At 48.8% G+C, this 22816-nt stretch overlaps 1 protein-coding gene across 1 annotated transcript in view; it reads right to left on the bottom strand.

Moving 5' to 3' along the window:
• LOC144735276 (uncharacterized) overlaps positions 1–22405 on the bottom strand; it is a 53105-nt gene extending 30700 nt beyond the window's left edge. Inside the window, exons 1-2 of the mRNA XM_078617789.1 lie at positions 20158–22405; positions 12200–12368 (exon numbers count right to left, since the gene is read on the bottom strand). Coding sequence (XP_078473915.1) covers positions 12200–12368; positions 20158–21102 — 1114 coding nt within the window. The 5' untranslated portion in view covers positions 21103–22405. The remainder of the gene's footprint in view (positions 1–12199; positions 12369–20157) is intronic.
• Between the last annotated feature and the right edge of the window lie 411 nt (positions 22406–22816).

Here is a 22816-nt window from a genome sequence, read left to right as displayed (position 1 = left end):
GTACCCGATACCCGTACCCTACCCGATACCCGGCCGGGTACGGATAGACGTTTGCGACCCTGGTGCGGCCGGGTACGGGTACGGGTACGGGTAGGCCGTGAGTCACTGGTGAGTAGCCGTTTGTCACTCATTTCGGGTAGGGTACGGGTACGGGTAGGGAACGGCTACCCGTACCCAGCCGGGTATGGGTACGGGTAAGGAATCAAAACCCGTTTGCGACCTATGGTCGTTATGTGCACCGATGCCTACTTATATTGAGGGCGACATTGGCGCGTAAAATTAAGATTGATTGACTGAATCTTGACGCGACCTTCCTTCCACGCCGGTCAGACTTCTTGGAAGAGGTGGGCAGGTGGCCCACACTTTAGCCCGACCGTACGCGACCTGCCCATCGCCCAGCTGCGGTGAACCCATTTACACTACTGGGTGGACAGAGGCTGGTGGTGGGACCAGGGGTTGATATAAAAACAATTAGGTAATAAAAAATGTTTTTCAACGCACACACTTTTATTTGCACTCAAAAGTAGAAAACTAATTCTTTTGACCCCAGAATTAATCAAACTTGATGTGCTCAACAAATGTGGGTGGTATTCTTTCGACGTGTTTAATTTCCTTTATGCAATTAAGTATATTGCTGTCTTTTCTTGGATTTTCTGGTTGCACTTAGTAACATAGTCACTTTAAGATGTTTTTTGTTCATGTTTTTGTTTTTTGTTTGTTGTGGTTGCACCCGATTCAAGAGCCGAATGGCTCATAGGGCTATACCTAATACATTAACTTGAAAGAACACAACGATGCTCAGGATCGGCGAGACCCGGACCGGTTATTTCAACGAAATCTCGATTGACACGCGAGACGACGGGACAGCGTACAAAAGTTCAGCTCGCTAGGCTTCGTAGATCCGAAGACATTAAGCGGCAAAGATGTGAAAGAATATAAACAGACAACAGGGCAAGTTAAATAAAAGTGTAATGAGATTTTCATTAAAGCTTGCACCATGGTTTCAACCACCTAGCCGTGAGATTGAATCGAACCGGGTGACCTCCCGGACTGCGAGTCTGGCGCTGTGGCGAAGGTGTCCCTGATTTAATAAAAGGAGAATTCGAATGGAGCTGGCTAACATCCCACACAGTTGGGCCCCATCCGGAATACTCAGTGGCACTTTTCCTGGATGAATGACATCGCTATTATAATTACTACCGTCAATACACCACAAGACAAACGCTTGCCAATCCACGACACCAGACACACGGTGGCACGGAGCGGCAGCTGCAGCGACGACGACCGCTGCCAGCGGTGGCTGGAGGCGCAACCGGCGGTCGTGGTTTTATCCGAGGTCGCCGGCTGCGTGGGCCGACCAAGTCACGTTAAGAGAATGGCCCGCGGAAGCAAAGTGTCATAGAGCTACCTATGAACTCTCTTCAAGCTTCTTCCAGTCCACGCAATAGTGGGTAGCCCAGTTCCCACCCGCCCTGCCACGTAAGAGTAAAGTTCATAGCGTGACGGTCAGTGAGGGCCGGCCGTCTAGCCCTCACTTACAGGTGGGTGAAGCTGCTCGCATAGCCTCCAACGGAACTCAGATGAACAAGGCTGTTTCTCTCCACCCACTTTAAGAGCTCACATTTTTTCTTACCCAGGAAGTGGCCGGGTGGCTCAAGAGGGTCAAGAGAGCTGAGTCGGCCCTGCTGAGATCCTGGGTTCGAATCCAGGTTGCAGGTACCCACAATCATTTTTTTTGGTAAATCACCAGCCAACAACATTGCACTACTTATTGGTTGGATTAGGCCGGCAGGATCCATGGTGGGGCATAACGACCGGCGTTACAACCATCCGCGGTGCATGAGAAGCAGGTTTCTGCCAAAACAAAAACCTCCCACATCAAATTTGATTCTCCACTCAAGTTGGCCAAAATTCCAGCTCTCAGAAAGAAACGCATTGACTTGACCGTCACGCTAACGGACTTTACTCTCACGAGACAGGGCGGGTGGGAACTGTGCCGCCTCCTATTGCGTGGACCGGAGGTAGGCTTGAAGAGAGCTCATAGGCAGCTCTACGGCACATGCTTTCCGCGGGCCATTCTCTTTACACGACGGGTTACTTAATTTCACGGGACCTCCTTTGCCAGTACCAAAATGTACCAATAGGGTTTTTCCCCTTTTTTCTGGCAACAAAACTGACACCTTTTGCAAGGAATCATGTCTACATTAACCGCAATACTTGCAGTCAAATGCAAACAAAAACACAATGCTCTGGTAATTTATGCATTGCATACATTACCAGAGTATTGTGTTTATGCATTGCATACATTACCAGAGTATTGTGTTTTTGTTTGCATTTGACTGCAAGTATTGCGGTTAATGTAAACATGACTCCTTGCAAAAGGTGTCAGTTTTTTTGCCAGAAAAAAGGGGAAAAACCCTATTGGGTTACTTAACTCCTCATGGAATATTTTACGGGGAGTAACCCCCAAGCGGACCCCCACCCCCCAGACAGCTTTGGCTAGAATTGAGCCCTTGGTTGTGCTGCTCCGTGAGAGCTGCAGAGCCGCTATGCCCGATGTGCACGCACTCATCGCTGGGCTGAAAACATCTTAATGTGGTGGGGGACTGCAGAGTTTGGCCAATTGATGGTAGCGCCGGCTCCTCAACCGCCTCGCTGCTGCCTTCCAAATTCCTCCTCGGTGGATCCTCAACAATTCTGAGAATCGAATTTTCACGAACGGCGACGACGCTTCCATTCGCATGGTTGGCTACGTACGGTGGCGAATTAAGCTCAACATACGTGCCGTACAAATAACAAAAAAACTGATGATGATAATGATCATGACGACGATGGCAAAACAATTAATCGCTCGGCACGTACGGGGCGAGTTGATGGATGCTACGTCTCGTGACACTCCACCAACAGTACAATCGGGATAACATTTGAGAGGGGGGCGGAAATAAGTTTTTTTTTTTAAGCCAAAGCATCATCGTCATCAGCAGCAACAACGGCCACAACTATTTTTTTATTTTATATCAGGTAAGGCCCACTGAGCTATACAGCTCTTTTTCAGAAGCGACTTGGCTATCACAAATGATAGCCCAACGAAGCGGCTTATCACGTGGAGATTTATAGCAGCCAAACACTCTAAAAGTGTGACGTTGATTCTTAATGTGGAGGGAAAAACCGGAGGACCCGAAGAAAAATCCACTCGACCACGGGGGGAGGGAGAAAGAGACACGCAAACTCCAAATGTACATACAGACGTCAGGGTCGGGATCGAACCCACGACCTCCCGTATACCAGGCGAGGTAGTTAACATCTCAATGTCCCACACCACGGCAGCGCCACAAGACCCGCCGCCCCGGAGAGCACTCGGCAGAGAAACGGTTTCCAAAGGATCGCGCGCGCCAAAAATACTAACCGACACGTGCAATCACGTTCCGGCGGAATTAAAAACCGCCCCCGTAATGTCACGCGAGAGGCTTGCACGGCACGCGGCACACAAATAATAATTTACTATTTGTTGATAAAATACGTCCGACGGCAAAAGCGTGTTGGAACGCGGTACGGGATCGGCGGGTATCGTTTTTCCGCGTTGTTTTTGAGGGCATCGACACACTTTGCCGGGCCGGGGCAATGCGGGCGGAAGAATGGGGGTGGGGATAGGACAGGACCGGTCTCGTTGATCATCACCGATGGGAGCGTCGTTCACTCTCGGAGGCGGCGAATGATGCAGAGGTGTGGAATGATCCACAGCCCAGGCTGCAGGGCAGCCAGAACCGGTGCCAACAATTTGGCCAAGGTCTATATCAGGATATTAGGCCACCGCCATTGATTGGCAACAACTGTTTCCCGATCTCTCACACACACATGCTCTCGCGCAACCCAGGCCGTGCAAAAAATCTTCCGCGGGTTTTTTTTCTTTCCCGGACCGGCTTGAAGCTTAAGAGTCGGGACGAAAAAAAATCGCTCGCAGGGGCGGCGCGAGAGTTGCTCTGGTCTGGGGCATTTGTGTTGGAAGAGGCGCGCACTCACGGAGGAGGTGGCTAGGGAGAGCGGTGCAAAAGGGCCAGTTTATAAAATCACTTCCTGTAAATGATCAATGAGAAAACCCACCATGGCGGGGAAATGCGTGGTGCAGGCTACGTTCCCTGCTGTGATGGGTTATTTAAAAATCAACATCACTGGAACTAAATGGTGATTATTTCTGCTGGATTTGCATTATCATAATTATTGATATTTGCCTTTTGGCGAGTGCTAATGAGGGTCTCCACATTTCAAAGGAAAGGCCTCTTCGTGCGTGGGCTCTCAAAAGGATTTAAAGCAGCAGTGAAGATTCGTGACCGCACTGTTCTTGTGAGCTCCAATGAAGACGAAACCGACACGTGCAGCTGTCTGTTGCTTCAGCGCTGCCTGGTGGGGGTGGCCACACTTTCAACTCCTTTTTGAGTCGGTGACCTAAACAAGAACAGCAGCAACAACGACGGCAACGCGCAGGCGGCCACGCGTCAGAGGTCGCAAACGGGTTTTGATTCCTTACCCGTACCCGGCCGCACCAGGGTCACAAACGAGAACCCGTACCCTACCCGATACCCGGCTACCCGTACCCGGCCGGGTATCGAGTAGGGTACGGGTACCCGATTGCGACCTCTGGGATGAAGCCATGTTGCAGGCGCAGGTGGATTGATTATAGGAACTTGAATTGTAAGAGTCAAGACGTTGGGAAATGAGTGACAAACGGTTACTCACCAGTGACTCACAGCCTACCCGTACCCGGCCGCACTAGGGTCGCAAACGGGTACCCGTACCCAGCCGGGTACGGGTAGCCGGGTATCGGGTAGGGTACGGGTATCGGGTATCGGGTAGGGTACGGGTAGCCGGGTATCGGGTACGGGTAGCCGGGTATCGGGTACGGGTAGCCGGGTATCGGGTAGGGTACGGGTATTGGGTAGGGTACGGGTATCAGGTAGGGTACGGGTATCGGGTAGGGTACGGGTATCGGGTAGGGTACGGGTATCGGGTACGGGTAGCCGGGTATCGGGTAGGGTACGGGTATCGGGTAGGGTACGGGTATCGGGTAGGGTACGGGTATCGGGTAGGGTACGGGTATCGGGTACGGGTAGCCGGGTATCGGGTAGGGTACGGGTATCGGGTAGGGTACGGGTATCGGGTAGGGTACGGGTATCGGGTAGGGTACGGGTATCGGGTACGGGTAGCCGGGTATCGGGTAGGGTACGGGTATCGGGTAGGGTACGGGTATCGGGTACGGGTAGCCGGGTATCGGGTAGGGTACGGGTATCGGGTATGGGTAGCCGGGTATCGGGTAGGGTACGGGTATCGGGTAGGGTACGGGTATCGGGTAGCCGGGTATCGGGTAGGGTACGGGTATCGGGTAGGGTACGGGTATCGGGTATCGGGTAGGGTACGGGTATCGGGTAGGGTACAGGTATTGGGTAGGGTACGGGTATCGGGTAGGGTACGGGTATCGGGTAGGGTACAGGTATCGGGTACGGGTAGCCGGGTATCGGGTAGGGTACGGGTATCGGGTAGGGTACGGGTATCGGGTACGGGTAGCCGGGTATCGGGTAGGGTACGGGTATCGGGTAGGGTACGGGTATCGGGTACGGGTAGCCGGGTATCGGGTAGGGTACGGGTATCGGGTAGGGTACAGGTATCGGGTAGGGTACGGGTATCGGGTACGGGTAGCCGGGTATCGGGTAGGGTACGGGTGTCGGGTACGGGTAGCCGGGTATCGGGTAGGGTACGGGTATCGGGTAGGGTACAGGTATCGGGTAGGGTACGGGTATCGGGTAGGGTACGGGTATCGGGTAGGGTACGGGTATCGGGTACGGGTAGCCGGGTATCGGGTAGTCTACGGGTATCGGCTAAGGTACGGGTATCGGGTAGGGTACGGGTATCGGGTACGGGTAGCCGGGTATCGGGTAGGGTACGGGTAGGGTACGGGTAGCCGGGTATCGGGTAGGGTACAGGTATCGGGTAGGATACAGGGTATCGGGTAGGGTACGGGTATCGGGTAGGATACAGGGTATTGGGTAGGGTACGGGGTAGGATACAGGGTATCGGGTACCCGGTTGCGACCTCTGCCACGCGTTCAGCTCTCGCCGAGCTGGCAGCTTGGAGGAGGCGTGCGAGCCTTGTCCGCCCGGCGCGGCGGTCACATGACATGCAGCGCACATTTGCCCGTTGCAAACCAAAGGTGGCACTTGCCACCCACCCTTCCACCGCCTTAAAATGTCCCACACCCCACCAGTCTCTTTATGTTGAGTTCAAACAGTTTTAGTTCTATGCTGCTTGTACCGTGTTGGTGTGACGACCTTGCCATTCGGAACTCGACCACGTCCAATCGTTTGTAAATTGATTCATCATGTTTACTGCTGTACTCGGCTGTCTATTAGAGTAACCAGGCCCCCCCCAATCGAATCTGTGCAAGTAATGGGCCAATGGGTGTTCACCTGTGGTGAAAAATAAACGAGCTCGTAAAATAAACAGGAAAATGTCACAGGCCATCAATATGAATGTAAACTTGTAACCCAATTGACAATTCTTCACGTCCGGGCACTATAATTTTAGACACATTTTATAATACAGCACGAATCCACACACTGGACCCGATGGGAGACCGACCGAGGTACGGGCGGATACGTGAAAAAAGGTCGCATATGTGAACGTCTGTTAACAAAATGACAGCCGCACGCACCACAGGGAACAAACATGTTACCGGACGAGAGAAAACGCAGCAAGCGCTAGCGGCTTGAAACACCAGGGTGGGGGGGAGGGAAATGATTGACCGCGCTTGCAGAATAAGCGAATGCATCCGCGGCGAGATTAAGAATGCACATTCCTCCGACTACAGCGCGTGAAAAGCTCAAGATTTTAAACTAAAAAAATATATATATAAAAAAAATATATTTTACCAGGTGTAAGGCGCACTGAGCTATGTAGATCTTTTCAGAAGCGACCTGGCTGCAAACGATAGCTCAACGAAGTGGCTTATCATCATGTGGAAATGTATAGCAGCCAAATACTCTAAACACGTGATGTTGATTCTAAATGTTGAGGGAAAAACCGGAGGAGCCGGAGAAAAATCCACACGACCACGGGGAGAACATATCAACTCCAAATATAAAGGCATCGTCAGGGTCAGGATTGAACCCAAAATCTCCTGTACACCAGGTGAGGCAGTTAACATTTTGCCCATGGGGAGAACATGCAAACTCATTTTTTACAAATCTCAGTCTTCAACCGAAGTTTGAAAACATTATTACATGAGCTCTGTCTGTCTTGTCTGAAGAGCGGCACGATAGCTCTCGTATAGATGGTTCAACACCAACGGAATTTTTGCGTAAAAGTTGTGGCACTTGCCCTGGAAAAAACCGGCCACGTCCATGAAGCACTCTTGCCCAAAACTTGGCGATAAAAAAACCCTGCGCTGATCCCTGATGACCAAGGCGATGACATCATTCCGTGTGATGTCATCTCGCCATGCCGCTTGGAAAGTGTAACTATGATTGGCCTGGACTTTTGCAGCTGTTTGAGACTAATTTCAGGGTGCTAATTCCAAATCTGATCTCAGATTTGCTCTATCACATCTCATTTTTATGCTATCGGCATACCCCATTTTCATCGATTTTACCCGAAATTAACTCTGTCACTTATGATTGCAAGTTGTTGCGATTCAGTGACTGCTTTAGTGTTAAAATATGGTGCTGTATTTTTAGGATAGTGTGTTTATAATATCATTTTATGTAGAGATCCACATTTATTTAATATTTTTCTTCTGCAGTTTTTATTGAAAATGCAATATTTGATATCTCAAAAACCCGATGTGATAGACAAAAACTGATGCCAGATTTGGAATCAGCACCCCAAAATTACCATGAGACCGTTGGAATAACTTATGCCAGAAAAAGTGTGTTGACCAGTGTAATTATAAAAATTAAACACAACTGCATCTGCTGCTCCACCCAACTACAGCAGGCCCTTCTGCCCGCAGTCGCTGGGTAAGTCATCGTAAGGCTGCACTTTTGATTTCAACGATTGTTGCCACCCTGAGTGGTGCTGCTCTGCAGTCTTCCGCCGCGGTGGCGAGATGTTATCTTCCTCGCCTGGTACGCAGGAGGTCGTTGGGTTCGACCCCGGCCCTGACGATGCCTGCTGTATATTTGGAGTTTGCGTGTTCTCCCTGCGATCGTGGATTTTTCTCCACTGACCTCTGGTTTTTCCCTCCACATTTAGAATCAACATGCCTTGAAAGTATTTGGCTGCGATAAATGTCCACGTGATAAGCCACTTCTTTGAGGTATCGTTTGTGGCGAGGTCACCTCTGAAAAAATTAACCCGTAAAAACAAAGTTTTTCACTATAAATCCTTTATATGCGTGGCATCGGTTTTATTTTATTATTCATTTCTGTTTTTCTTGAGTAAGAGTTTCATTTTTATCACATTGGTATTTGAAATAAAATATGAAAAAAAAATTTTCCTAAAAAGTGTAACATTTTGGGAAAAACATTTTTCACGAAAATAAATTGTCACGCACAACGAGTCTGTGTGCAAAATGTCAGCTCGATTGGATCACGGGAAGTGGGTTAAAAAACGACCGAAATATTTGCACGGTCGTAAGCGCGCAAGCAAGCAAGTGAACTTAACATAAAGGATTTAAAAAGAGCTAAAGAGCTCTTACAGTCCCAGAATCCACATCTCATCGGCCTATCGCCCACCGAAAAATTTACTCCGCTCAGAGCATAGCGCGGAACGAACGGACACTTGACCCAGGTCAGAGCCACGGGGCAGCCAAGCCAGCGGGCAACAAAACAACGCACCATTCACAAGTCTCCAGGGGAAGAGGGGGGACAGGAGCGCCCGCCAGAAACGTCGGGCGCCTTTTGCCACCGGCATCGCCGCGGCTGTGGTTATTTTAGCCGATCCGTCACCACCACCGCCACCGCTTTCACTCCCGTCGCACGCGAACATGGCGAGATTCAAACCCGACGGCTTCTCCGCCACGTTTCGGAGTTGTCCCGCGTGTTGTTCAGCACTACAGGGACTCCTCTACTTGCCAACGAGTTAGGTTCCAGAAGTCTGTTCGTAAAGTCGATTTGTTCGCAAGTCCAACTTTACTTCTGTGTTGTATGGTGTGTACACTAACTATTAGGAATGGCTTTAAAAGTTGTATAATCTCCTGCAGATGTAAATGCCACTGGTTCTTCATGTGCTGCCGATGTAGATGCCACCACCGCCAACTATTACGTGGCGGTTGAACTTACGACTCTTGACTCTTGGTCTAAGCAGGCAACTGGACATGCGGACAAGTTTGTTCGTATCTCTGAAAGTTCGTAAGTCAAATGTTCGTAAGTAAGAGGAGTCCCTGTACGTCCAGACGTCTAACTCCCAAGCACAAGGGACCTCTGGGAAGTTCTTCTAAACTAAGGACCACTGAGCTACATCACTCTTTTTCAGAAGCAACCTGGCCACAAACGATAGCTCAACGGAGTGGCTTACTTTGCGGAAACCTATAGCATTAAAATACTCCATTTGAAGCTATCGTGACTGCAGGGATTCATCTTCTTGGTTCTTTCGGTAAAGTCACGTAGAATGGAAATAATAAAATAATAAAAATAAAACATAATAAAAATAATTCTCACGACGTTTCGGCCACAACGCAAACAGCCGTCCTAAGACTGTCTTATCGACAGACCTGTTCTTCACCTGAGGACGGCTGTTTGCGTTGTTATTTTATTATGTTTAATTTTTATTATTTTATTATTTCCATTCTACGTGACTTTACCGAAAGAACCAAGAACATTAAAATACTCTAAACGCGTGTTTCTAAGTGTAGAGGGAAAAACCAGAGGACCCGGAGAAAAATCGCGAGAACGTACAAACTCCAAATATACAACGGGTGTCTGGGTTGGGATCCTAACCCACGACCTCCTGCATACCAGGCGAGGTAGTTGACATCTCAGCACCACCGCAGCAGCCTAAACGACCGCCGGACGGCGTGCCGAACAACATCCTGAGCATAGGTCCGAGAGCCAGACAGCACAAGCGCGAAAAACCGACGCAATCCATTCAAACGCTCTCTTCCGTCACACGACTCGGAATCATTTGGGGCAGCCATGGCTTCTGTTGTTGTTTTTGTGCGTTTCGTGGTTTTAGTTAATGTGGAAGCATTTCATCATCGCCGATGTCATCGTTATCACTGACGGATGAAGGCCTCGCGGCATGTCGTCGCCATCCGTCACGGTAATGAGACGCCACAATCCCATTAAATTCCCAAGCACGAACTGACATTTTTGTACCATCTCGCAGAAATTTACACACAGAAATCATATTCACGTATAAACAAACGCATACACAAATATACAGGACAAATTGACATGGGCACACACATGTGTAAAGGTAAATGCTGGGAATTAACAGAGAATCAGAAAGAGTAGCATACACATATACATACCACAAATACATGTAAACACATATACCAATGCCCGCCATTCGCCACTAAGTGACGGTGAGGTCACCACGGCGCCTGTGCCAGGCCAGGTGCACTTTGAGGCCACGTGAAGTGTCAAAGGCTCGCTAATAAGCGGCCACGGGACAAACCCAGGTGCCATGGGTTGGCTCACTGAGATGACAGGTAGATGCACCAGCTGTAAGCCCTACTGTGCCAACTAAACACATACATAAACACAAACGTGCATATAAACGGTACATTTACATATTATCACGAGCCATGATCTATCCACTGCTGTATTACAACCTTCCCATGCCGTCGCCATCCCCAACAGCCCTGCGATGTCACGACCCACCTCACTCTTGCACACCGTCCCACCGTGTCCCCCTCCACCTTCACACGATGGTCGTTATCTCGGGCGGATATTTACCTCCCTTGGCTGCGACTCAATCCTAAGCCATCAACCGTTGGGCATCGTCCCTCCTAACAACGATGCGTCCCCTGCCCCGAGCCCACTTAGTTTTCTTTGACAGTCAACACGACGTCTCGAACGTTCGTCTGGTCTCCGATCGATGTGTTCCTCTCCCAGTATTTCTAGATTTGAAGCGTTCGTGACTGCAAGGATTCATACTCTAAGTTTTTTCGGTAAAGTCACGTAGGTAAAAAATTAAATTAAAATAAAAAATAAAAATGTATTCTTTTTTTTTTATTAATTTTAATTTCATTTTTTACCTACGTGACTTTACCGAAAAAACGAAGAGTATACTCTCCCAGTATCTCAGTGCAATTTCAAGAAATCAACCGCCCTGACTCTTCAGCTGTTGTTCTACGTCCTTTGTCAATGCCCATTGTTACAGACGGTCAATTCCGCGGTAATGGAATCACAGCGCAGGTCGCGAAGCTGGCAAACGGAAAAGCTGAACAGAAATGACCTCACGCCGTGTCTTTTACCGTTTCCAAATGTTTTTAAGCGGCAGGTCCGCTGCAATTCACATGAGAGCCCCCCGCAGAAAAAATAAAATCCCAAACCGTGATAAATTGCCCCGCTTGTTGGTCACGTGACAACTCTGTTAAAATCGGCTGTGCCGGGCGAAGGAGAGAGAACGAAGCGCGAAAAAAAATGATGAACCACAAAATCCGAGTCGCCCTCGAAGATGGGCCGCACAGCCCAATTGGGCTTCACTCGGGGAAATAAACTTCTGAACTTCCATGACTTCGATGCTGTCTGAGTAGCCATACGTCCAATCCCAAGCGGGTCATGCACACCGAATCGGAATCTTTATTTAGACTGCAGGAGGAATCCGATGAGCTTATGAAGCTCTACTTCACAGATGTGCAGTATGGGCGGGTCAACAAGTCGCAACAACAAACAATACAACAACAAAATAATACAACGATTTTCAGACTCAACTGGTGAGGCCCACTGAGCTAAGCAGCTCTTCTGCAACAAGGAGGGCCAGAGGGTAAAGGTGCAGCCCTGAAACCGCTTGCTCACATAACTGCTGGCGAAAGAGCCTCCGCTACAGAGAGCCCGGTCCAGAGGGTATTTGGCCTACTTGTCCACGCTATCCCCCGACGAATTTGTAACAGGTGGGAATACCCACACTTAAAAAAAAACAAAGATAAAGATCCCGCTAACACACCCCGCCCCGCCCCAAAAAAAAACCACAGGCAATCCTCGGTGTACGCGCTTTTGTGCCGCTTCCCGTCCGGCGCACGGCGACCCCGATTGGCGCGACGTACCGGGGTAGGGGGGCGACGACGTCGTCACGTTGCTGCTGCCGCTTCCGCCGCCGCCGCCGCTGCCGCTGCCGCCGCCGTACGATGGCGAATCCTGGCTGGAGAAGGTGGACGCGGTGTCGTCACTCAGGCTCTCGCCCTCGGGACCTGGCACTTTCCGTTTTGGCGTCGTCTGGACGGGTGGTGCGGGGGGGGTGGGGGGGGTGGGGGAGAAACGGGGCCGGACGGGGAACCGTCAGGTCCACGCCGCGACGAAGAGCAACCGACAGCCGACAACAGGCAACAAGCAACCGACAAATGACAACCACCAACCGGCAACTAACAACGAGCAGCCATTGACAGCCCCGCTGACGGGACACGGCAATAAATGTGAAGGTGCAGCCGTGCAATTTCTTGTGTACGGGGGGCAACTGCTGGTGCAATGACTTCCACTGGAGGAAGCTGCAGAGAGCTCGCGTTGTAGAGCGTTACCTTTGGCCTACTCTCCCACGACGGACAGATGTTGTGGAATATGTGCGAGTACCCCAACAACATGGGACCTGGGAGGCCCTCATCTTGTATCGGATTGACAAAAAACGTGTTTGTCTTGTGACTTGTCTCTGTCATAGGAATGTGGAACCTCCAGCAACAGCTCAAGTCAATAACTCAACGGGAAATACCATTTTTTTTTTTAAACCCGTTTCTTTTAGATCACTGTTTATCATGAAACAGCAGTCACCGGCAAGACACTCAATTCTGCTGGGTGTATTCTTTTAAACAACTACAATTTCACGTACTGAAACACGCCCACTGAAAACAGCGGCAACGTTGCTGTTACACACACACACAAAAAACGTCGGGGGGAGCACAAAAATGTTCCAAGACTCATGCTTCGCTTTAAATTAACAAACCAAAAGTTAAATAATAATAAAAAGGCCTGCTACGTTTCTAAAGGCCGCTTTATGTGACGGTATGCAGGCCGGGCTGCCCACACACACACACCTCGAGGGAATGGAGGACTTGCGCACAACACACACACACCTCCTTATAAGGCGCTCCCTAATCGTACATTTCCAACGACAAATTGCGGTTGAAGCGACACGCCGGGCCGTCGAAGAGCCACCATCCCCTTTGTCACAACCACGGACGCGGGCTTCCGCTGCTCTCCCCGCTGGCGCGCGGCGCTTTCCATCGTTGCGTCTCTCATTCTTGTTCCGACGATCGCCGACGGAATCGGTTCGCCGACGGCGGCGGGGTGGGGGGCGCCGACGACCCAAGACGGCTCCACTCGAGTCTACGGCCAAAACCGCTCGGCGCGCGCGAGGACGATCCCGGACGACGCCGGCGCGAACGGCTTCACGCGCGACGACCCGTTATTTAGCTGTGCGACGACCCGCTAAGCACAAGGCTTTGAGCTGCAGCGAACCAACGATTATGGCCGATTAGATGTACGCATGTCTGACATGGCTATTGTTCACAATTGCACCAAATTAAAGTAAAACCTACGCACGATGAGATCTCGGCTGCTCCATCTCCTCGGTGGGCACGCTAAACGCCCGGAAGCTTCCCCCCCCTCTCCATTGAGGATGCCACTTTGTTGTTGTTCGCGAGCGCCCGCCCGCCCGGCACCCCCTAACCAAGCGACGTGTCCTCAGCAGGCCCACTTTTAACTTTTCACGGCAGTCAAAGTTACGTCTTTAATCAGCGGTCATCGAGAAGACATCGAGCTCCAATGGTGTGGCTTTTTTTATATGCATTGCTGCTTATTAAAACATGTCGACTTAAAGAGCTGCGGTTTTAAACAGCTACATTGTGTCATCTCTAATCCACGTGTTCCATTATTCAATGCCCAATGTTAAAGCTTTTCTTCCATCTTCTTCTGTCAGTTGCCACGTCTCCGATACCCATTTAATAGCAGGTATGACGTGATTATTTAATAATAGATGTAATAATATATACACGAGAAATTCAAACTACACTTCAGAGGTCATTGAAGATTACTGATGTTCCACAGCACCTAAAGTTAAAGTTTATTCATGTGAAAATTAAGGAGCATATCACGTGAGTTGAAATAGTTTTTAAATAATAATTGTTTAGTTTGTAATGCACACAATTTCCGTTCACTGTCAGAGAGAGAATGATGCAGAGGTGCGGGGAAACCACAAGGAGCCAGAACTAGTACCAACAATTGCCCAATGTCTGTGATCCTCTCTTGAGATCATTGGTCACCTCCATTCATGACTGTATGTGAACTCAAGTATTCTTTTTGTAACTGTACAGTGTGAAGCGTTCGGTAGCGGCGACACAAGTGATTCACGCAGCATTTTGCAATGAACCTGGTGGCGTTATTTCGATTCCTAGCCTGGACTCACATGAGTGGCGAGCGATGGCTAAACCAGTTCTGGCAAACCCCAACCTTCACCAAGTCTGCGACTGTCGCAACCGTGGGGAGACCTTCACCGAGCGGTGGATTAACGAATCGCTGAAGTGATCAATTTGAGAAGAGTCAACTGGCGCCGTAGCGAGCTGTTTATCTCCCTCACTTCGATTAGCCATCATGTGTGGCCAGGGTGCCTTTCAAAAGGAGCTAATAGCTGCGTGCGCTTTTCAAACAGTGTAGTTAACTTTTTAAAGATATCACTACGGGGATGCCATTTCAAAGTTGACAGGAAGTTGCATGGCCATTTAAACAACAGATCTTGAAAATGACTCTCGGTTTATACAACTTGGCCCTTTTAGGACCTATCACATCGTTCAAGGGGCCCACTCTGCTTTTCTAACTCGGCTGTCTGTATACATTCATTTGATGTAGGTGCTGCATTATTAATTTTACTTCGATGCTATATTATTCACTTTACTTAGATCCTACATTACACTGGACGCTTCTGAAACAATTATTTGAAATCGGCACACGCTCTCTCGTGAAGGCGGGCAGCATAGACGGTGGAAGTATATCGATGCGGCAAAGCTTTCCTGCATTGCCCTCTGAAGCCCACAAAATAGAACCCCACCACCCGCCCCCAGCAGCCTATAACACCTGTTATATACGTGCCGATCGCTCATCCAAGATAACCCTCTACGGGGATAAACCACCCCCCCCCCACCCGCCGGCTTAGCTTCCGAGACCTGGCAAGATCGGTCTCACGTTCCTGGGCGATTTTGACGGGTACGGCAATATATATTCTTGGTTCTTTCGGTAAAGTCACGTAGAAGGGAAATAATAAAAGAATAAAAATTTTAAACAATAAAATTCTCACGACGTTTTGACTGCAACACAAGCATGATTGCATGTCAATGTCAATTATCAACCAAGGGGTCTCGTTCTGTACAGCGGTCAGATCGAGGTCCGCGTGCCAATTCAGTCCGTTTAATTTCGGGTGCTTTTAAACGCGGGGTAAGAAGTGTAATATGAACATGCGCGTCTATATTATTTACATAATTTTGCTGCTGTAAACTTCCACACGATGGGCAGCTTCGGTGAGCTGTCATTTGTGGCCGGGTGCGCTTCTGAAAAACAAACTAACAGCTCAGTGGGCTTTACCTGGTTGGATAAAAAAAATATTTGTAGTTTTATTTGTATATATTTGTTTAATTCATCTGTTTACCTTTCCTATACTATGCACTCCCATCCTGTGTTTAAGTACTATTTGTTGTCGTGAGGGTTCTAACCCACGCGCCCCGACTGGACACCTGTGAAAAAGAGCTTCACAGCTCCTCGGATTCCTCCAGTATAAAATAAATATTCCGATTCTGACCGAGTGCAGAACCCAGAAGGGAAGTAAAATCAAATAACTGTACGCCAAGCAAAGGAATGCCTCAATATCCGTTCCTCCGCGTCCCCACGCTGATATCTTATTAGATTACCGACGTTAAGCTGTATGCCTTGGCTTGGCGTGCTCTCCAGCCAGCTACTCCGCTGCGTCTCAGCAGAGTAGCTGCCACTCAACCATTTAACACCAAATCCACAGTTCAACTCCCCTCGCTGCTGGCATCTGCTACAGATTTTGAACTCTCGGTCAGATGCACTTCTGGAATATTCTAAATATACACTGTTCCAGCAGTTCGGTCTGGAAGACCCAATCCAAGCGATCACGTTAATTTGCTCGAGCACAATGACTCATTGATGCCTTTCACGTTGTACGGCATTAAACGTTCTTTTCGACGGCCACGCAAGATGAGCCCCCGTCAGAGGTTGCAACCGGGTACCTAATACCCGTACCCTACCCGATACCCGGCTACCCGTACCCGGACGGGTATGGGTAGCCGTTTGCGACCCTGGTGCGGCCGGGTACGGGTACGGGTAGGCCGTGAGTCACTGGTGAGTAGCCGTTTGTCACTCATTTCGGGTAGGGTACGGGTAGGGAACGGCTACCCGTACCCGGCCGGGTACGGGTACCCATTTGCGACCCTGGTGCGGCCGGGTACGGGTAAGGAATCAAAACCCGTTTGCGACCTCTGGCCCCCGTGTTGGTTTTTTTGTCAGATCGTGCCGTGCGTCGTCCTCCAGCACAACGTCAAGACGTTCTCGCTCCACGTGCCGGAAGCTTCTTCTGGAAATGAATTCACGCTCCCGGCACTTGGGAGGGAAACGTCGGACGTCGTGCCGAGCAACACAAGGCGGTGTAACCCAAAAGCACGTCCGAGACACATAATAAAGCACAATTGCCTAGATCTATAAAGTACTATTAGCCTGTAACTTGAATACCAAAGTCATCAGATGCTGGGACCAAGGTTCAATCCAAGCATTCAAAGCCCCAACCCTTCACAACAGTAGAGTGGACAGCAGCGTAATCGCCAAAAATCCACGTTTGAACAGTATAGATAAGCAGACAATACATCTCCTGCACACATCTGTCTGTCCGCTGAAAAATAAAGATTATATTTTACACAACTCATCGGGTCAACGGCCTTCTGGGAGTGCATCATTTCAGCAATGTTGAGTCAGTGGAAGCTGAAGTTGGGACCAGCTTTTGACATACAGCGTCTCATCAGCAGCGTCAGGAGGCCTGCCTGCTTGTGAATCAATGCCCTTGAACTGCCAGTTGTTATAGGCAAGGGCCCTCTCTTCAAGATATTCCTTCCCCAAGTAAGATCGCTCGCTTACGCGGTGCCCTCCGTGCCGTCTAATGACCTCGTTCGTACATAGGGGGCTCATTCCGCGCTACTTTCAGTTCTGCAATTAAAAGCAGAACAGCGGACAGGCATTTTTCAATATACCTCATGTAGTGCGATGACGATGAAAACAACGTGAAATATATTTATAAAACTACAACTAGTTAAAGAGAAATATGATGACACTGTATTATGATAAAAAAATGTAAATAAACCATCCCTCGATATTAAGTTCTGGTGCAGAATCACAATAAACCAATCACTCCATCCTATCTCACTTTGAGTTTGCCCTCAGGTGGGGTCATGCCCTTTCAAAAACACACGCAGATTTTCATCTTGGAAAGGAATATTTCGTGATAATTTTAAAGTACATTTCTTATTCTTGCACTACTTTCGGTTTCCTAATGACATGCGGAAATAAATATCCTTAAACACATCTAAAATAGTACGATGATAACAATCATAACAAATATCCTTCAAATAAATTAATAAATTGTAATGTGTTGATTTAGAAAAATACTGAAATTCAGCCATCCCTCAAAATGTATTTCTGGTGCGGAATTATAATTGACTAATCATTTCCGTCAACGTGGTTTTTTTGCCTGCTCTACAGAGGTCAGGTCATGCTCTCTCATAACAAAGATTTGCATTTTGAAAAAAAGGTTGTTTTTGTGATTAAGTTTTAGTGCATTCCTCATCCTCCCACGACTTTTGGTTCTGGAGCTAAAAGCGGAACTAAAAAAAGCATCTTCCGGAATTATCGCTCTCATCGGCAAAAAATATAGATATCAAAACTGTCCGTTCCAATGTAGTTCTTCTCTGATCGCTGGCAAAAATCTAATCTTAAACGGGTCACGCCTGGTTACCGAGTTATTTTTGTCTTTCAGATATCATCAAAGTTTTTCTTTCTTTTTCAATTGGCTCTGGTGGCGAAGCTGCCGACGCGGATGGTATTTATTAGATAATACAGTAATGTACTCGATTCAAAACTGCGAGTTGAGTAAGGGACACGCAACCCACTGGTTCACGCCACCACAAATGAAAACCCAGATATCAACGACTCACATCCCCTTTCCAAGTAACCGGCGTCAGTCCAGTGTCGTAATTAATCAAAGGACTGCCTGGCTTTTTACGCAATGCCCACTTACACGAACAATACATTTTGGATTCAAAATCGTGGCTCAATGTGACCCAACATCTCAAGGACACTGTACAGAAACATTGGGAAGTTTTTTTTTTTGCCAAGTGAGTCACAGGCACGGCAGAAAAGGTGCTGAGGCTGGACTTGACCCGAGGCGAGGAGTTGACAGCACACGTGGCTGAGGAGTAATAGAGATCCATACGATGGGGGGGGGGGGTAAGCAGAGGAGAAAGAGCGCCCTTCCACAAAACAAAAGTTAACTCGGGGCTTGTACGAAAAGGAGGCAGTGGTCACATTAACTAGAATAATCAACACATGCAAATTATTTTGTCAAGGCGCCCTTCCCCCCTTCCAACCCAGCTTAAATATACGCTCCAAGCGTGGTGGTGTTTCATTCAGACGCTGTCCCCCCGACAGACCTGTTCTCCACCTGAGGACGGCTGCTTGCGTTGTGGCCGAAACGTCGTGAGAATTATTTTATTATGTTTTATTTTTATTATTTTACTACTTCCCTTCTACGTGACTTTACCGAACGAACCAAGAAGATGAATCCCTGCAGTCACGAAAGCTTTAAATCGAAACATTCAAAGTTCTCTTAATTTCCCCCAATAATACCATAAACGCCACAAACTCGAGACTCAAATCACCTCTACACTTATCTCCATCATCACCACCGCCATTATCAGCTTGGTCATTACCATCATTGTATTTTTGCATTGCTTGTTGTTGAAACTTTCTGCCGTGCCCCTACTGAACATCTGTGAAAAAGAGCTTCATAGCTCATCGGATTCCTCCAGTATAAAAAAAAAATATTCTGATTCTGGAATATGAAGCCGGTGGTGCAGGAGTTGGTAGTGAAATTCAATATCCCAAATCAAGTAGTTGTGAAGACGGCATGGAAGCCAATCGATGGAAGTGTTGGTGGTGTTGGTGATGAAAAATATTGAATATCACTGAGCTGTCAATGATGCAGATTGTTCTAGAAGCGAATGATAGTGGTGGTAGTGGTGGTGTTGTAAGTGTCATGTCCACAATCAAATAAGTGGTCATGAAGATGGCAAGGAAGTCAATTAAAGCAAGAGTTGGTGACATTTGGTATTCCTAATCTGTCAGTGATAACGTTGGGCATGGAATCCAACGAAAATAGTGGTAGTTGCATTACCAAAACCAGGTGACCATGAACAGGGGATGGAAAACACAGAAATCTGCGCCAGTGGTTGACGAGAGACATCTCGCCCAACACGTACAACAACCCAATAACAACACAACTATACAACTCCTATCTTTTGGTTGTGAGCCAAAGGGACCACAACCTCAACCACAATCACAAGCATCACTACCCTGGCACCACAACCACGACCACCAAGCATCACCAGCTTGGTACCCCAAACTTGACCACGATCACCACGATCACCAGCATCACCACCACCTTGTCAACACAAATCTCCACCACAACCACGACCACCAAACATCACCACCACCACCTTGACACCACAACCACGACCACCATCATCACAGCCACCAAATCATCATCAACACCACCTTGACACCACAACCACGACCACCTAAGCCTCATCACCACCACAACCACCAAAGCCTCATCACCACCGCCTTGACACCACAACCACCACCACCACATTGACAGCACAACCACGACCACCACCGCCTTGGCACCACCACCACCACATTGACACCACAACCACGACCACCAAAGCATCATCATCACCACCTTGCCACGCTGCTGCTGCTGGTTTGCGTCGCTCTCCTCGCCCGAGGCGGCCGCCTGCTGCTGCTGCTGCTCCAGCTGCTCGGCCGCTGCTCGGGCCCCTCTCTGGAGGGCCGCGAGCCTCCTCCTCAGCGTCCGCTTCTGCTGGAACGAGAAGGCCGGGTGGTTGGCGGCCATGGTGAGGAGCAGGGTGACCGTCTCGTCGCAGTCTTCGTCCCCGTCGGTGTCCTCCGCCAGCGCCGCTCCTCCGAGGGCGGCGTAGAGGGCCGAGGCGGCCTCGCGGTTGTCGGAGCGGAGGAGCGCGGCGGACACCACAAGCCGGCTGCGGGCCGAGGCGGTCAGGGGTAGGCCCCTGTGATGGTGGCCTCCTCCTCGGCCTCCTCCTCCGTGAACACCACCGGGGGCGGCCAAAGACCCCGCGGAGATTTCGTGGCCAACAGCGGCGGTCGATGTTGTGTCGGCAGCAGCATCGCGTTCGATACCTCCAATGACTCCACCACCACCACCACTACTACCACCTCCACCACCACCACGACCACCGAGCACAACACCAATGTGTCCGTGCCCCGCTCCTCCTGCACTTCCAACGCGATGTCGTCCTCCTCCTCCATCATCACCACCACCACCGCCATCGTCTTCATAACCGTCACCACCATCACCACCGTCACCACCACCGTCACCCCCGCCACCACCACCCTCCTCCATCATCATCATCATCACGACGTCGTCGACGTTGTTGGCCCTGGCCTCGGCGTCCCGCAGCGAGTGGAAGTCCTTGCGGGCCAACTCCTCGAGGCAGGCGGCGACGAAGCGAAGCTCCAGGGGGTTGAAGAGGTCGAGAAGGCCGCAGGCGAACTCGAGTCGCGACGAGGGGCACAGCGATCCGAACCAGCGGTACACAGACGAGGGGCCATGGAGGTCCAAGTCCAAGCTGAAGCCTTGCGGCATCGTCTCTGTTGTTACAATAATAACAACAACAACCACCACCACAACGACGCAACTCGAGTGGGGTTTGTTGTTGAGGTTTTTGTCGTCGGTGTCTTCTTCCTCCTCCCTCCTGCTTCTTCTTCTGCTGCTGCCAGCCGCCTCCGCTTGTTGTGTTCGGGATGTTGTTGTTGTTACAAGAACCACCACCACAACAACCACCACCACAACTCGAGTGGGGTTTTTGTCGTCGGTGTCGTCCTCCTCCTTCGTATCTCCCTCCTTCTGCCAGCCACCTCCGCTTGTTGTGTTCGGTGACGAGCGGGTTGTTGTTGAGGTTGTTGTTACAACAACAACCACCACCACAACTCGAGTGGGGTTTGTTGTTGGTGGGGTTTTTGTCGTCGGTGTCTTCGTCCTCCTCCTCCGTATCTCCCTCCTTCTGCCAGCCGCCTTCGCTTGTTGTGTTCGGTGACGAGCGGGTTGTTGTTGTGGTTGTTGTAGTTGTGGTGGTTGTAGTTGTTGAGGTTGTTGTTGTTGTTACTGAGGATGGGTGTTTGGTGCGTGTGGCTCTGTCAGCTGCTCACGCCATTGTGTGTGTGGCCGCGTTAAGGATACCCGGGGTACAAGTTGGTTGGTGCAAAATAAATATTTAAAGATTTTTATATGAATGTTGTCGAGTAAGGCGCTTGGGGATTTATAAATGTTTTTTGAAAAAATAGTGAGGTTTAAAATAAAAGTATTGTATTTTCAATGTGTTTGTGAATAATTTACATGAGTTGTTACTAAATAATGTGATGTGTGCGTGGTGTTAACGAGTGTGTGTTGATGTTTTAGCGAGGAGAGGTTAGTGTAAAACGTTTGAATAAGAAATAAATAGCGAAATGTTTTATAAATCGGTGTTAAAAGTAAAATGTTGCGTGTTAAGCGTCGCAGACGTTTAACGTTTGGCGTTAACGGAGTTTGTGTTAACGAATTTATTAACGATTTTTTGTCAACTGTATAAAATTACAATATCCGTTGATAGTTACAATATGTAGATTTATTTTCAAATATCGGTCACTAAAGTGTCAGATTAATAAATCGGATTATCGCATGATAGTGATGCTGAAATAACGAGTGCTATATTAAAAATAAACAACAAAATATCAACGTGTTAAAAATAAACAAATATATTACGTAAAAACAAGAGAAACAACGGGATCGTATTGTAAACGTCACTTTGAAGTGAAGAAAGGATTTAAATGTTTAAAAAAAACCTTAACCGTTCTATAAGCGTGTAAAGTTCAGCCTTAACATCCGGGCATTCTAGAAGCATCCAACGGCAAATCGAGCGTCGATCGCATCGCTCGCCCACACCACCAGATTCGTTCTTTTAAAAAATTAACAAAATTTATATCGGCGTTGTTTTGACGTTCAATTTCAAATTAAAGCCCGCCCGCATGATAGTTTTAATTAAAAAAAAGAATTTGTATAAATGTGTGTGTTGTAACGTACAGACGAAGGCCCCCCCCCTCCATCGAAATGTCGACGCTCGATTGCTCTCGGAGGCGAGAGCAATCGAACGTCGATCGACAACCTCCCTCTGTACAATATTTTTAAAAATATAAAAGTTTAAAAGTGCTAAAGTGTTGCGTTTTATAATCCCCGTAGATGTTTTCTTAGTGTGTGTGTGTGGTGGTTTTGACTTATCACTATACGGGGACCAACATTCATCTGAACCGGGCCTGGGCCTCCC

This window comes from Lampetra planeri, chromosome 54, assembly GCF_965212315.1.
Source record: "Lampetra planeri chromosome 54, kcLamPlan1.2.h2, whole genome shotgun sequence".
In the NCBI taxonomy this organism is placed as follows: domain Eukaryota; kingdom Metazoa; phylum Chordata; class Hyperoartia; order Petromyzontiformes; family Petromyzontidae; genus Lampetra; species Lampetra planeri.
This window is presented reverse-complemented; position numbering and strand designations above follow the sequence as displayed.